Source organism: Procambarus clarkii, chromosome 20, assembly GCF_040958095.1.
Source record: "Procambarus clarkii isolate CNS0578487 chromosome 20, FALCON_Pclarkii_2.0, whole genome shotgun sequence".
Classification (NCBI taxonomy): Eukaryota; Metazoa; Arthropoda; class Malacostraca; order Decapoda; family Cambaridae; genus Procambarus; species Procambarus clarkii.
Genome location: NC_091169.1, coordinates 23688634 through 23706174, shown reverse-complemented (window position 1 = coordinate 23706174; position 17541 = coordinate 23688634). Strand labels below are relative to the sequence as shown.

The 17541-nt window shown below is 37.2% G+C and overlaps 2 protein-coding genes across 2 annotated transcripts; one reads left to right on the top strand and one right to left on the bottom strand.

Moving 5' to 3' along the window:
• The first annotated feature begins 3174 nt into the window (after positions 1 to 3174).
• RabGGTb (geranylgeranyl transferase type-2 subunit beta) lies at positions 3175 to 12218 on the top strand. Its single transcript, XM_045738143.2, has 7 exons — positions 3175 to 3293; positions 3874 to 3981; positions 4704 to 4904; positions 6478 to 6636; positions 7943 to 8087; positions 8778 to 8977; positions 9329 to 12218. The coding sequence occupies exons 1-7, from the start codon at positions 3246 to 3248 to the stop codon at positions 9512 to 9514; spliced, it is 1047 nt and encodes a 348-aa protein (XP_045594099.2). The 5' UTR covers positions 3175 to 3245; the 3' UTR covers positions 9515 to 12218.
• Positions 12219 to 13768: 1550 nt separating this feature from the next.
• On the bottom strand, positions 13769 to 16798 carry mRpS16 (mitochondrial ribosomal protein S16). Its single transcript, XM_045738144.2, has 4 exons — positions 16644 to 16798; positions 15605 to 15727; positions 14175 to 14334; positions 13769 to 13930 (listed from the first exon to the last, which is right to left on the bottom strand). The coding sequence occupies exons 2-4, from the start codon at positions 15716 to 15718 to the stop codon at positions 13836 to 13838; spliced, it is 369 nt and encodes a 122-aa protein (XP_045594100.2). The 5' UTR covers positions 15719 to 15727; positions 16644 to 16798; the 3' UTR covers positions 13769 to 13835.
• Between the last annotated feature and the right edge of the window lie 743 nt (positions 16799 to 17541).

Below are 17541 nucleotides of genomic sequence, written 5' to 3'. Positions count from 1 at the left end.
CGCTCCAGGTGATTCTGTGCCAACTTATAGGAAATGTTTTAGAAAAAAAGTTTCACGGTGATCACGGTAGATGGTGGAACCTCACCACTACTGTGTTGTGTCTCAAACCATCAGCAATAATAGTGTAGGAAGTGACAGTCTCAGACCACGGAGGAAGAATTGAAACAGGCATTTCCTTAAGTTTAAGTACTTTCGTATATTAATACATCTTCAGAAGGAATGAAGTGTGTTTGTACGAACGAATAGTGTAGTGTAGGACAAATAGAACGAACAGTGTAGGAAGTGTGTTTGTCCCTCATGCACCCGGCTGGGTGTTGCACTCAACTCAGTGTGCAACAACTTATTGAAACTCTAAATCAAGCTCTCCACTAGGCTTCTGCCTCAAACTTTAGTTTCACGAAATCAATTCTATAAATGATTCATTGCCACAGAAATGATCCAAAAAATTATTTCCAAGTACCACCTAAGCACATACGTAGACATAAATATAATATATATTCCTACCTGTTCCTTTGAGGAGCCTCATTACCCGGGGGCGAGGGAGAGACATTGACCTGCCTGGTGTTAACACTGAGGCTCCGGCCGGCGTCGCTGACCCCGGCCACCGCTGTTTACACTTTCGCATTGCAAGGAATTCCTCTTGACCACTTCGTCTGCTGATTTGATTGGATGATCCATAGATGTGTGGCACCTCTTGCACGATAGCATGATGATAGATGGAATTACTGGTGTCTATTTCACTTTGCCTCAGATCTACTATTACTCTCAAGACTGCTTATTGATAATTTCAGCCATATCATGGACACCTGACTAGTTATAGATGACTTCAGTGCTCACCACTCGTAAATTTCAGCCATATCACGGACACCTGACTAGTTATAGATGACTTCACTGGTCACCACTCGTAAATTTCAGCCATATCACGGACAGCTGACTAGTCATAGCTAGCTTCAGTGGTCACCACTCGTGGAGGCGACCTACACTTCTTGGTTCCAACCTCAACACTGCTGGTTGGTCCCTGTCCCACTTTCTCATTGACTTCCCTGTTTGCTCGTGTTCGCTGCTATTCTCGTCGTCTTAAATAATAAAATTACCAAAAACGAGGCAATAGAAGTTTATAAAGTTAAGAATATGAATAAATGAATGGCACATTATCATATAATTAGCGCATGTCTTCATATAATATGCGAGTTCCCGTGGTGAAGGGGTTAAGCCGCTCGCCTGGCGTTTCGCAAGCGGGTTCGGATTTACTGGGCGTCAATCCTTAACTGTTGCCTCTGTTTACCCACCTGCTCGTTCTTACCCAACCGGTCATCTGGTTGTTAAACGATTTGGCGGGTCGTATTCCGGGGAACATAGGATTAATGACTTGTCTGAAACCCTACGCGTACTAGTGGCTGTACAAAAATTTTATAAAAATAAATAAAACAGGTTCTTTTAATTATCTCTACAATTTAATGGATAAAAAGTTTTCCTGCCTTAATATGTTTATATTATGATAATCACATTACAACATATCTGCACTGCAGATATAAACATATCTGCATTAAAATCAGTGTGCAATTCCAGTTTTGGCCTCCACTACCCCCTCACTTGTTCCCACCATCCACCACTCTGCATGAGTGGACTTTAATGTTTTTTCCGGCAGCTTTATTTCCTTAGTTTCCGAACAGTTTATTTTAGCTTGTATGTTGTAATAAATTATTCCAACATTTACAGTTGTTTCTCATTGTAAAGATTATTAAAAAATGTGGTTTTAAGGGCGCGGGACGCCAACAGCCTCGGACCGGCGCACCATAGCCTAGTCTCATAGTTCCACCTTGGAGGGGCTGGGTATAAGTCTAACATGTACACTGGCTGCCTGTCCCGCCATAGCCTAGTCTCATAGTTCCACCTTGGAGGGGCTGGGTATAAGTCTAACATGTACACTGGCTGCCTGTCCCGCCATAGCCTAGTCTCATAGTTCCACCTTGGAGGGGCTGGGTATAAGTCTAACATGTACACTGGCTGCCTGTCCCCCTACACAATTATTTATTATTAACTATTATTTTTAATAATTAACTATTTATTTAAATATTAAATACAATAATTTATTAAAATATTAAATAAAATAATTTATTTAAATATTAAATAAAGTATTTTTTTAAATATTAAATAAAATAATTTGTTTATAATTAAATTAAAACTTATTGAATAATTATAGTAAGTACTTAACAATTTAATAATAAGTAGTAAATACTTAAAAATTATTAACAAGTACAGTTCCTAGATTGGAATTCACAACCAAATTTTAATATATCCAAGTATTTTTAGTGTGAAATGCTGTTATTATATGCATAATTTGTTGTTTTAATAATATTACACCCAACCACTTGGGCTGGACGGTAGAGCGACGGTCTCACTTCGTGCAGGTCGGAGTTCAATCCCCGACCGTCCAAGTAGTTGGGCACCCTTCCTTCCCTCCCCCCCCCCCCGTCCCATCCCAAATCCTTATCCTGGCCCCTTCCAAGTGCAATATAGTCTAATGGCTTGGCGCTTTTCCCTGATATTTCCTCCCCTTACTAATATTACGGACTGATGCTTAATTTATTTTTGGAAATACATCACATTTCAACAAAGAGCAGTACATCCTAACCAGATGATAACGATAATATCCTCAACAGTAGATAACAAAAAGTAATTGCAGAAGTCAATTTACCTAATACCAGCATGGAATAAAACCTTATCATAAGTTTCGGGATTTGTAAATCAGTGTTTAAGGGAATTCGGAAGTAATAATAATACAGCTGATGCCATCTCCTTATTAGTCTCCGTGGTGCAGTAGTAAGACACTCGCCTGGCGTTCCGCGAGCGCTATGCAATGATTGTAACTAAATGAATTATGGGGTTCAGTCCCTGAGCCCATTATGTGCCTCTGTAACCCTTTCCACTACCGCCCACAAGATGGGTATGGGGTGCATAATAAATGAACTAAACTAACTAACTTCGACAAAACGAATTTAAGACTTTTTCAAAGTACTAAATAATGGTAATTTTTGCCGAAACGCTGTGCGTATTAGTGACTTTAGGTATTGTATGTACTAGCTCAATGTATAAATCCAACATTATGTTTGTAACTCCTCTTCAATGTATGTACTTTTACCTGAATAAAATTTGAATTTGAATAATAATGAACCGAAGACCGATCCGGAGCAGTCGTGGAGGCGGATCTGAGGCTCAGGAACGCTGGCCGCCTCAGCTGATTCATGGTAAACAACACGCGTCTCGGGCGTCTTGTCGCAGTGTTTATAATGGTAATTATTATTTCGTTTAATTGTTACCTTGTAGCTTGGCAACAAAGACCTAAGATGATGCAGCACTGACAGTTGGAGTAAGATCTGTGTGTAGCTTGGTATTGAACACCCGCCGCCCCTTTTTCAACTTCATACAATTTTGTTTTTTGACTCATAATTCCTCTGTAATAGAGCATACCACAGAGCATTATAGTTCTAGGATACGAACTGTCTAATAAACTAAAAAATCAAATCCATGAGCAGTGTCTCCACCCACAGTTATTGTGTTCTCTTGTACACTGCTAAATCCTTATCTGTAGATTGTATATTTTGTATTTATAAATTATATATTTTGTATTTGAAAGTGTTTTTTTGCACACCTTCAGTACATAATATACTTTCCAAATACCTATAAATCTCATGAACTAGTGCAGCAGGGAAGCTTGCAGCTAGCAAGCTTCCCTGCAGCTGGCCTTACTGCTTGGGTTCTTGAGCATTTAAGGAAAATTGCTTATAGTAAAAAATACACGGGAAGGTTTGTGTGTTATATTTAGTGCATTATAAAAGGCACAACAGAGTATCAACTCTCCTTTATTTTCAGGCGGGTCACCCTAAAGATGTGGTGATAACTGATGAGCACCCCAAGACACTCCTGCTCCAGAAACACGCCGATTATATTGTTGGATACAGCAAAAAAAAGGAGGATTATGTAGGTTTTAAAATGTATCTGTTGCAATTTTTATGATATTTTGCCCGAGATATCACACACAAACACACAGGTTTGTGCTTGGCGGCCGCAGCTGTTGGGAGTCCCTCCACCAGGACTGTAGTTGTGTTAGGGAGGGGGATGGAGAGCGAACACGGCTTCCAAGTGTGACCATTGACACCAAAAATATAATACATGCTTTGAACTTTTGAAAGGAATTTTCAGAGGAAAAAAAATTGGATGCTGCTAGTTGTCCTTTCCTTATCTGTGCCTTTCAGAGATATTTTGGGTCAGGGTGTATGTGAGTATCCTGGGCCGGAAGAATTTCATCAGGAAAGTCACAGACATGGTCAAATTGTTTGAAGAACAGTACATTACATGAGTACTGTACCTTGAAATGTTTTCTTGCAGATCTGTACATAATAAACACGTGAACATTCGAGGGTGTTTTTACACTAAATTAATGAAGGTGATGAACAAATAAGTAATGATATTTGATCATTACAATTTAGTCAAATATAATAATGAAGTAACCAGAACTTTTAAAGAAAATTGTCAAATCTCTAATGAGGTGCAAAGTATATTTATTTCCTTGAATATGAGAATTTTTAAAAATTTATATATGTTTTTTTAAATACTGTACTGTATGCATTATTATCAGTGTAAAAATAATTATCGTAATTATCATAATTATTTTTACAATTCATGACTTTTTCTGTGCCCAGGAATTTACGATGACTGAGCACTTCCGGATGTCTGGCATGTACTGGGGCATCACGGCAGTGGATCTGTTGTCACAATTAGAGAGGATGGATCGTTCTGCAATAATTGAATTTGTCCGTCAGTGTCAAGATGAGACGACTGGTGGATTTTCCCCAAGTCTTGGCCATGATGCTCATTTACTGTATACACTCAGTGCTGTCCAGGTAAATGGCACATTTTTTTGTTTTTTTAATGTTGAAATTGTTGAAGTAATGTATTAATTTACTTAATTTTATGGTTTACTAAAGACAATATTTTCTTGTTAAATACTATTTTCATGTTTACTAAATGAGGGAAAGGCTAGTAGATAAGAATGTGGGAATACTAATAGTATTGGTTTAATTTAGAGTAAGAGAAATACTGTAATAAGGGAGAATAGGTTGGCTCAGAGAAAGAAAGGTTGTACAAATCAGAATTTTACCATGAAAATGGTTGTTTAAAATTTTCTAGCAAAAGAAATTTGTAATCTGCCTTTATGGATTCATTGTGAAGTATCATTGGAGGTTTAAAGATCTATGGGGTTTCAGGGGTTTATTTAACAGAAGCAAAATCCTCACATGTGAGAGAAGAGGTCAACATAGAAAATGACTATGTTGAGGGATCCTTGAGGGCAAAGATCATCAATTTAAAAATGTTAATGTTTGTATGCAGATGCAGTATTTTTTGCAGAGAGTGAGAGGGGATTGAAAATGATTGGAGTTAAGAAGTAATTATCAAAGAAAGGTACCAAGGCCTGGAGACTATCTAGCACCATATATATATATATCTCCTGTGACCTCTATATATCTCCTGTGACATATGTATAATGTGTGTGTGTTGCAGAATAATCAAAAGGTCCTAATATCATTCAGGATGTGCGAGTTAAGAAAGCCCTTACATAGGAAAACTGTTACTTGTATATGGAAAGGGCAGATATGTGGCAAACAGTAATTACCTAAGTGTAATTACCTAAGTGTAGTTACAGGATGAGAGCTACGCTCGTGGTGTCCCGTCTTCCCAGCACTCTTTGTCATATAACGCTTTGAAACTACTGACGGTCTTGGCCTCCACCACCTTCTCACTTAACTTGTTCCAACCGTCTACCACTCTATTTATTTATTTATTTATCAGTCCAAGGGTTACAGTGAATCTGGGCTAAGTAAAATAATGGTGATTGAGAAAGAAACTCATTGTTTGAAATGAGAGGTAGGGCTGTAGAAATAGACAACCCAAGATGTTTGTATGGTGGTAGAGAGTAGATGGGATAAGAAATGAAAGTGTCACTGAAAGATTTGAAGTCACTTGTAGGAGATTTAATGTGTCCAATAATATTAAAAATAATGTGTGGGCAGTTTAAGAGTTAAAGTGGCAGGGTGGCACTGTAGATGTATCATGAAAGATAGTGTATGGATGGGGGTGTCTATTTTTGTATACAGTACCTTTGTTAACGTGTTCGCCTATTTTTCGGGGCTGATGCCAACCCACTTCATGAAAGTGGGAAACAAGGTGGTGATGAATATGGATATGCAATGCTGTATTATCATTTGTGAGGTTGAAAATATGAATACAGTATAGTATATGGATATAATATACTGTACTGTATATGTACTGAATATCAAGTAAAATATTTTTATTTATGTGAGGTCACAGGAGATTGTTTTTGTATACAAATTAAATAAATTTTGCCTTATTTTTTGAGGTTTTACTGGCAATTCATTCTAGGTAAGCATCATGGAGTATTCCTTTTTCTACTCTCAGATACTTGTAATATTAGATGGTATGGATGACGTGGACGTTGATGGTGTAGTAAGGTTCATCGTGGGTCTGCAGAACGAAGATGGGTCGTTCTCTGGTGACCAGTGGGGGGAAGAAGACACCAGATTTTCCTTTTGTGCCGTTGCATGTCTGGCTTTACTTGTAAGTAATTGTTTACCAGTTCTTGTTTATGATTGACTGCACTCATTACTGACAACATATTAATAGTAATAATAAATACCTGAATATTAGTCGCTGTGCAGGTATTTTTATAATGCAAGCCTGTTTGCTGTGATCAGTATTTTGAAAATGTAAGTCTATTTCCTATATAACATTTATATAATGTCAGCCTACTATTCTGAGGGAGGCCCCCTTGTGGTTCCCTGAAGCTACTGTCTCTGATAGTGTGCCATACTACTAGGTCCCATCAAGTCATGAAGTTCAATGCATTAAATATGTTTAATGCATGTATAGTACTTACAACTTGGTAGAAGATTTGCTGTGCTAGGCTGACCCGAGTCATGGTTATGCAATTGTCACACTCGCCACGCCTGCTTTTAGCTGTTCCAAATGGTGCTTGAAATGTAGATTGTTATACAGTATATATATAACATGTATACAGCATAATAATAGAAAAAGTATGTTTTATTGTTCAAAGAATATAAGTACATATCAGTGACCCAAATGTTTTTGAGCATAGATGTTTTGTACAATTTATTATAGATACTTCTCAAATTACACAATATTACATAATATAACTGCAAAAAAAAAAAAACAGTAAAAAAAAGTCACCGACACTGAAATAAATCGGTATAAATACTTTTGCGGCAACTCCCGCTGCTCACCTGGCTTGGGCGACCCTTGCACAGCATCTCGTCCATCAGCGATCACGAATCGGTGACGTTATCGTAATTTTTCCTCTCTCCACCACAGCCAAGGTAAGCTACATAAACCTTCTTATTTTTAGTTTCCTGTCATGAGGGAACACATGATTAGTGGGCACCTTTCCCCAGGGTTCCGTTCCATGTGTCTTTGGACTCGTCATGATTATCCTTCCAAAAGTTTCTATCTTCTTGGGGCCTTCCTGTTTTTTTTTTGTGGTGGTTGCCACCACCAGGCAACCAGGGCCAAGTTGTCTGGTAGTGGCAGTTGGCAGTAATTGGTTTCAAACTAGAGTGAATCCCTTGTCGTGTGTGAATCATTTGCGGAGTCGTTTGTCAATTTCAAGGCTTCTGTGATTCCTGCAGCTGTCTATAAAGCTTCACCGATTTTCTGGAGGCTTTTTCCGGTGGGGTGGCAGATCGTTACCCATTCCCTGTGCGGGAACCAGGTTCTGGCTCTGGTACCCGGTAGGTTAAACAGAACTCCTGCGACTGATGGGACCCTTTAGTATGAGTCTCAGCAAGATAGCTACTGGGACTTATCCAGAATGAGACATTTTATTATATGCAATGATGGATTTTTACAGAAAAGGCTGGATGCAATTAATACAGACAAAGCAGTTGAGTTTGTAATGAAATGCCAGAATGTGGATGGTGGGTTTGGAACAAGACCAGGGTCTGAGAGCCATGCTGGACAAATATACTGCTGTGTAGGTCTCCTCTCAATCACAGGTAGGTTTTTATTCATCTGCCACTTTTCTATTTTTAGTCAACATAGAAAACTACTGTATTTTTTAAACCAATAATTTGAAGTACTTTACAGTTTTGCTGTGAGGACTATTCTGATACTTAAAAACCGATTTCAATGATTTAAAAGGTCTTTATTCAAATTTTTCTAATTAATCATAACAAAACGTGAAGGATTTTTAAATGCTATAATGGCAGCCCTCATGTTGAGGTTGTATTTCTGGAAAAAATTCCTGGGGTGTTTAATGCAATTAGGTGTTAAAGTGTTTCCTATCAACTGTAAGGGCAAAATATTTGGGCACATTTCCTTAAATCTAATGCCTCTGATTGTCTAGCACCTACACATAGGTAGCTGAGAGTTATGGTGCTGCTGGGGGGGTTGCATAGTAGGGCAGGTCAGTTTAGGCCTAGAACCTCCATAACTCTGTCCGCAATAACTGGAAACCTGATAAGACTTAACGTATATCCTCTATTATTAGGATTGAGGAAAGTCTCATCAGAGCAAAATATTATCTACTAATAAGTACCTCTTGATATGGTGTTCAATTCACAACAAAGATATGATTTGTATTTAGAGTCAATTACTGTATGTTGAAACTAAATTTATAACCATTTTGCTAAAAATGTATATTTATATCAAGCTTGCATATCACTTATATTTTATTGTTCTTGAAGGTCAGTTACACAGAGTGAACGGAGACCTCCTTGGTTGGTGGCTGTGTGAGCGGCAATTACCGTCAGGCGGGCTGAATGGCCGACCAGAGAAGTTGCCAGATGTATGCTATTCATGGTGGGTGTTAGCTTCCCTTAAAATGCTTGACAGACTTCATTGGATTAATGCCGACAAAATGCGCCTTTTCATAATGGCAACGCAGGTATGATAATTATATTCTAGTTATGTAATTATCTGTTTTTGTATCACGCATGCCATATCTGTCACTGACAGGAAAAATGACAGCCTAGAGATAAAAGTTAGCAATATAGTAATAAGTCATAAATATTAAATAAATTGCACATCCCCATTCATTATATCATTCACACTACTGTATATATATACTGTAATATACTGGATAAACAAGGACCACCACACTCCAACAGTCATCCACAGCAGCACCCACTACTTCATAAGACCAGTACATGCATCTTATGAGTTGACATACTTTATTATTAAAATTTGAAAAGCTTGCCTAAGTAGTACTGTAATTGCATTTACCGTGTCTCTGCAGGATCCTGAGACGGGAGGCTTTACTGATCGACCAGGGGATATGGTGGACCTATATCATACTCTCTTTGGACTTGCTGGCCTCTCATTACTTGGAGAAACTGGACTTAAAGAAATTAATCCCGTGTTTTGCATGCCCCAGTATGTGCTGGATCGTATCTCTGTGTCTGTTCAGATGATGTCCACATGATTATATAGATATAAAAAAAAATTATATTTACATGATTTAAAATATGTAGAAATTTTATATTGAACAATTCTTTATTGGATTTACTAAAGGTATCAAATACTGTACTGCATTAACAAATAACATTGATTGTTGTACATTCCATTTGTTTTGCTGATATTATAGCATGTTTTGAATACAGTGGCACCTCGACTTACGATAATTTCGAGTTGCGATATAAATTTTATCGGAAAATGCAACTCGACTTAGTTGACGACACTATCATAATGATATTTGTTGATACACGTTCGGGTCAGCTGAGTGCATGGTTCCCGGTTGCGCGGGCCGACCCGTCTCAGTTTACTAGAGCTGCCCACTTAGTGACGATCACGCTTATAAGAAATTCTATTTTTTTTTTTTTTTTTATTTTTTGTTTTTTGAACATAAAACTGATTATTATATATCATGCCATGGGTCCCAAGAAAGTCAGTGGTAAGGTTCAACATATGAAAAAACATGTGAGGATGTCCATAGAGGCAGTACAGAATATCCCTGCCTTAAAAATTAAGAAAATGTGTGCAGCATGGGAAGAACTGTAAACTTTTGCTGGAATAACTCGCCCAAATCAAGCTGCAGTAAGTCGTTGCCTTAACCTTTTCAATGACACTGTGATGCATCTCTACAGACAAATGTTAAAATGAAGGGAAAACGAGTGTCACTAGACAAATTTTTAGTGAGACAAACTAGCAGTGAACCACAACCAGGTCCTAGTGGTATGAAGGCAAAACGTACCAGTGTGTGTACCCCAGTGAAATCATTACTGCCTGATGTTATAATGAAAGGGGACTCCCCTTCCAAACAGTAACACCTCTCCTCCTCCCTGTCTTCCATACGCCAACAAGGGTCATCAGTAAAGGTAAGCAATAACTTGTACATACTTTTGTAATGAAGATTTGAGTGAATTAGGTATAAAATTAACTTTGAAGTTAATTTTTGGGGGGAGTCGGGAACGGATTAATTCATTTCCCTTTATTTCTTATGGGAAAAATCGTTTTGACTTACAATACATCTCTGGAAACAGATTACTATCGTAAATCGAGGCCCCACTGTATTGGAAATGACTGACTTTGCTGTAAGGACATTTCAGAGATTCACCGCATACAAATTTCTACGTGCTCTTGCAAAATGAAACCAGAAGAGAAAATAAATTAACAGTCCCAAAGTACATAGGTCTAACATAGCACACATAATAATGAAAGATGTGCATACATTATATTCATTCTACACATGTTAATTATCTACATGACAACCACTATGTTAAGTGGTCTTTTTTTTTTTTTTTTTTTTTTTTTTTTTTAATTCACACTATATTTGTATTGGCAAACCATGCACCTGTGATAATCAAACTGGAATTGGTGTACTGGAGCTTGGACTACAAACATTAGAAATCATAATTTCCATATATCCAGATGTATATTTTTGTAGCACGTACCACACACTAGACATGGCTCTCGGAATAGTCCAGCAGCTTTATTTGTGGTACCTTATAATAATTAACGGATTCTTAGTCATTACCGACAAATAAGCCAACCTAAATGTTAGTTAAAATTAATTTAGCCCACCTTTTATGGTTAGCACGGTGTTAAGAAAACTGTGTGTAGAGTGGCACCTCCAAAATCCAACTCATATTGTTCTGGTTTTCAGAAATTTGCCATTTTCTTTTTGCCAATCAAATTTAATGGATTTTTCTTATAGGAAGCAATACATATTTACATATAAGTAATACAGTATAATGATTGTGTGAGTATAAGTAAATTCTGTGAGAATAAGTAATAAATATTGCATGCCCCCAAAACCATGAAACATTAATTTATTTACTTACCTTTCTTTAACACTGGCTGATGTTGATACCCCAGAGGCAGCAAAATGCAGTTACAGTACTATGTCATGATGTCTGTTAAACTAGTCTTGAAGTCCGCAGTGCAGATGGTTACTGCCACTCTCTCGGCTACAGACTGTAACTGTGCACCACCAACAGCCAGCCCCAGGCTACAGTGCTACTTAAATCACTGATAAACAGCCCATCATCTAAATCCTCATTCTTAGGAGTTTTCAATGTTGTTATTTTGTCACTTCTCTTTCCACACTGGTCTCCATTTTAATCACAAACTACAGTATATAATCTTTCCTATTATGTCGGAAACAGCAAATAAGTACAGTACAACTACAGTGTTGCCTCATGCCTTTGAAAAGCCAGTGAAAAATGGTCCAATAATAAGAAATTAGCCTACACTCACCCGAGGAAAACTTTGTCAGTACGTACACGTCCCCTAACAGTAGGAAATTATTAAATTTTTATGAGGGAAATTCCGGAGTTGATTCACTCTTTAAAGGGATTTGTTATTGGAAGATCTGGATTTGGGAAGGGGCACTGTATATATAGGGTACAGTATCTCACTCCAAGAAACAAAGTACTGTACCGTAATTGTTAAGAAAGCACCAAGTCAGTGTGGCTATACAGTATATCACTTACATTGTGAACCAGCAACTACATTGGTCTAATCTGCAATGGAACTCTGGCAGCTTTCATTTAAGTATTTGTTTTGGCCACCATGTTATCACCAAAACTTTTAATTTTATCAGTAATTAACACACATATTTTATTGTATTTTATTCTTTCAATTTTATGATTGTATATAACTTTGAATAAAATTACCAAAGATAAAAATGCATTGAATCACCTTTCTCTATATTACAATTTTTTTTTAATTTAAAGTATATTTTAGTTGCATACTAAACTAGTAAATTTCTTAAGAAACATCATATCACTGATGTGGCAGAATATTATGACGAGACAGTTTGGCACATTTGTGAATACATCGGCCAGTTTAATCCAAGGACCCAAATTTGATTCCCACTCTTGAGACAGTGTTGTTTAGAATTCAGTTTATGCTAAATTTCCAGAATAATAATAATAATAATAATTTTTATTTAGGTAAGGTACATACATAAAGAGATTTTACAAAGTTTGTTGGCTTTATAGATAGAGCTAGTACATACAATGCCTAAAGCCACTATTACGCAAAGCGTTTCGGGCAGGAAATACAGTACAGTACTGTGCTAGTCTACCACCAGCACAGTGGTAGTAATTATGGTAGCATAATTACCAACCAGTTGTAAATGACCGAAATGATTTGCAAATATACAATCGTATGAAGATGTATTTTCCTGTTTCAGTCTGTGTAGGAAAACTAAACACATGAATGGGATTATTCATAATTAGGACTCTCCTGAATATCTTAGTTTTCACATGGCAATGTGTTGGCGGCAGAGGAAGACAGTTTTCTGGACTACATTTGATGTGGGAGATGATGGGTTGGTGACAAACACCTTTGGGTCATCTTTAGCATCACCAGCTGCTGGAGAAGTTGATGGTTTTGGATCAGACTTTTTCTTAAAGATTGTTAGTAATTCATAGCAACTTTTTGGGAGGGAATTGCTGAGCTGGAGACTGTCAGGAAATATTTTCTCAACGTACTTTACATACCTATCTTCATTTCCAGGTAAATTTGCTTGTAGAGTGCAAGGTTAAATATCATTTTTGAGATATTTTGATATCTCGGCATCACTGTCTTGCTCTTCCAAAATTGCCAAAGAATCATCTACCAGCTTAAATGCCTCTGCTAGCTTCATCTCATAAGATAATGGGTTGCATTTTCCTTGGTACTGGTGCATCAACACACTTCCTCTTCCAGTCAGCCATTGTTAATAGTATTTTCTTTGGTAGTCCGAAGAAAGCACAGCGTGTCTAGTCTGGGCACGAGGAAATGTTGACTGAGGCAGCGTCAGTCTCCACAGATACCCGTCACATCATACACTTGATGGTTCGCCAACGTGTTTTAAAACCTACCTAATCTAATCCAACCAAACTTTATCATATGCAAACAAACTTAATCTAACCCAAATGAGCATAACACAGTATAATTTAAACCAACACATCCTAACCAAATGATACACACAGTTTTGACGGTTGGAAAATACACTGTTGAAAAGTCTTGTGTACGATTTGACAATCCAATACCGTAACCCCATCTTTCCTAGAGGGCCATTTGGACATTTGTACAATACTCCATCCCGTGGCTGCCACATAATACTTGGGACACTTTTGCAAGTTTTTGCATGGTCATTTTATGCATGAAGAGAGGACGGGCACTTGAGAGAATGTTCGCATCGACAAATGTTCGTATAACGGGGATAGCCTGTACAGTAAATCCAATATTACTTAACATGACTTTATTCATTATACAGTTAATTTTATATACATCTTGCATTGCTTGGTCATAACTCAGGATTCCTTTTGGGATTTTTGTGCTTCTGCTCTTCGATTGCGCCAGGCTTCAATAAATCCCCTGGGGTGGATGGGCAGTAATCCAGATAGACCTGTGAATCAATATACAGTACTGTGCTTCGTATTCAACCTCAGATAAAATAAGCATAATATGGATTAGATTAAATATTATTTAATTCCTAAATGTACAGTACTGTACAAACATTTTAAATTTACAATTGTTATATGTAACAGGGCATAAAATACAAAAATCTGGTATTTTATGCATAAAAAGCCTTACAGTATTGTACGTCATTTCATATGGCTTAACTACATTAATTAACATTAATCCCATACCTAGCAGCATTGCACAGCTATCGGCTACATGAGCACCTTGACCAATCCAATGACATGTTCGCTCTAAGTTGATAGAGCATAACTTCTCACCACGTTCATTGACAAGAGGGTCAAAAGTTCCAAGTTGCTCAATTACGTGACCCTGTCTTTCTACTTTTTTCTGAGGAGAAAAATTATATACTTGTATATGACATATAACTTAAAAGATTATACAAAATAATTCTACCTGGAAAGGATAAAAATACATTACTCTATTAAATAACCTGAATTATTTTAAACCCTGACTGTTATACAGTGGAGTCAATCTTCAATAGTAATTTGAGGCTAGACCACATCCAATGGATTGATTTGTTTTTTCAACAAAATTTGCAATTTTTTTTTTATTTTGGAAATAAATTTTTTTTCAACAAATTTTGCCAGATACATTTTAACAGGGGTCTGGGAGCCGAGTGGACAGCGCGCGGGACTCGTAATCCTGTGGCCAGGGTTCGATTCCTGGACTAGTCAAAGACAAATAGGCACTTTCTTTCATCCTAATGCACCTGTTACCTAGCAGTAAATAGGAAGTTAGACAGCTGTTGTGTGCTGCTTACTGGGGGAGGGGGGTGAAAAAAAAAAGTAGTTAGTGGTTAGTAACAGTTGATTGATTGACAGTTGAGAGGCGGGCCGAAAGAGCAAAGCTCAACCCCCGCAAAAAACTTGGTGAATACAAGTTGGCCAATTTTTTATCGACAATAGTGCCACCCAACTTTACCCAGTATCTTTCATACTCTGTAGCATCACATGAAAATGTACCTGCATACTCTAACAACATAAAAATTAGATTATTTTGGTTATTTCATAAATAAAGAATAAATAACTCCCTATGAACCATCAAAGTCTTGCACATTCTTTGTAATATATAGCTCCCTTGTACTGCTTTCATGATGAAACTTTACTAAAAGATAATACAGTATTACGAAAAGAGTCAGTATAAATGGGGCAAAATCAGAGTAGGGAACAGGCCCAGTGAGCTTTATTGTTCACCATATATAGCATATGGCTTTCTAGGAGTGAAAAGCAATTTGATGACTATAATATGGCAAGTAATAAAATTACACACACACAAATATTGTGGGAGGCCCTATGCAAATTTTCAAAATTAACTAAATTATCAGATGCAGCTCAATGCTAACAAACACACAATCCTTAAAGGGCAGCTATCTTCAAAGATGACACTGTCTGTTCAAATGTTTATCCCTATGAATAAAATTCATCCCACTATGAGTAATACAGCACAGCTTTACAAACAGTATTTGTAAAAACCTTTAAACTTTAGTTTAATATTTGGTGTTAAGGAAAAAGTATCTCCCATCCCAACCAATCATGAAATCTTCCTCACAACTATGAATGCAAGAATATAATTGTTAAAACTAAATCCAGGTTCTTACATCCATAACAACAATGTGGAAAAAGGGCCGGTTTGCGCACCCATGCCTGGCGAATCTTATAACCTTCGCGGTTTGATAAGTGGCCCGGGCCCCCCCTGCTGCAGGAAACAACATGGCTCACTGCTGGTAAGAAAGACAATTTAATTTAAGACAAGTAATGCTGTAAGAAAGGGCCTATTATCAGATTTTTCATCAAGAACCAACCAATATGACTACAGTCCAATGGATCCTTGATTTAATGGACATTTGATTTTGCAGAAACACTCAAACTTGTATTTTATGGAACAGGGAGCCCAGAAATCAAGACCAGGTAAATCAGGGTGCCCGCCTTAATTTACCTGATCGACTTGGATTATACCCCACACTTCTCACTTCTTATATATAACATTAATAATTTTGTAACTAGCGTCAAAATTTTTTACTTGCTTAGCTAAACGAACTAGAGGGTTCAATTCCTGAACCGATTATGTGCCTCTGTAATCCTTTACACCACCGCCCATGGGATGGGTATGGGGTGCATAATAAAGAAATTGAAATCACTTCAAAATATTTACTACCAGTATTCACCTTATACCCTCAGTAGCTAATATTATATGCTTTTTCTGGGCTTTTTCCTCAGTAGTGCCCAATATACTAAGCTCTGGTTGAATTTATCTGACTATTCCAAATTTAAATGTTTATTCAGGTAAAGTACATACATAAAAGGTGTGATACAAATATTAATGAATTTATAGATAAGAGCTAGTACATACAATGCCTAAAGCCACTATTACGCAAAGCTTTTCGGGCAGGAAAAACACTTAAAGACTAAAGTTTAATACTAATTGAGATTAAAGTATAAAATGTGTTGAGAAAATATAAAAATAAAAAAGGGGGGAACATGACAGAAAAACAGCAAAAAATACAATTTGGTCTTTGTGTTTCAATTGCCAATTCCAACTTGGTCAATTCCAAGTTGTGTTTCATTGCCTACTGGGGATACTGGCACCTTGCTTCCTCTATGATGATAACACATAAGAATCGCAACACTGACATTCACCTGGAGACCAAGCAACACCGGTACAACCACCAGTAGAGCCACAGGCAACACAGGCAGCAACACAAGCAGGCCTACAAGCAACACTCTCAGGCCTCAGAGCGTGTTTACGTCGGCAGCGTTCACAAGCGCTGCATACAAATAAGAGTAAATTAAATTATTGCTCATAATTAATTCTTTAGGTGTCATCTCAACGCAAATATTATAATTCACTTGTATTAACTATAAATAATCTTGTTCACAAGATTAACTTTATATCGCTAGTTATTTATTTAGCTACAAATGGCAACACTTCCATAGAATTACCCAAAGCCTGATAGTACTCACCTAGTTGTGCTCAGCTGTGGCCCGGCCCGTCTAATTACCACAAGCTACACAAGCTTCACAAAGCTTCCTGGCAATACGTTAGTAATGAATAAATATGATATATTTACTCATTATAATGTTGGTGCTGAATGTACAACACGAAAAAACATAATTTTAATCTGAAAAAGTATCTTTTTATAAAGAAATTAGACGAAAATAAAGAGCTGGTGACGCCAAATCAAGTCGACGATCCAAGCGTCGGTTAGGTTAGGTTAGGTCAACCTAACCTATCATATTTAGCCATTACTAACGTATTGCCAGGAAGCTTTGTGAAGCTTGTGTAGCTTGTGATAGCTTGCGGTAATTAGACAGACCCGTCGCACCTCTCTGTTCAAATTGTTGCATATTTAATTGACGATATTGAATAGTAAATGCGTATTTATAATATTATCTAGTATAAATAGCCACAAAACGTTAACGTCTGAGGGTATTTAAAAAAAAAAAACATGTCTGGAATTTAAATCAACTCCAAAGGACTATAGTATGCTATAGTTGTTCGTTGGTATGCGTTCGCTACTTGAACTACCCATGTCTT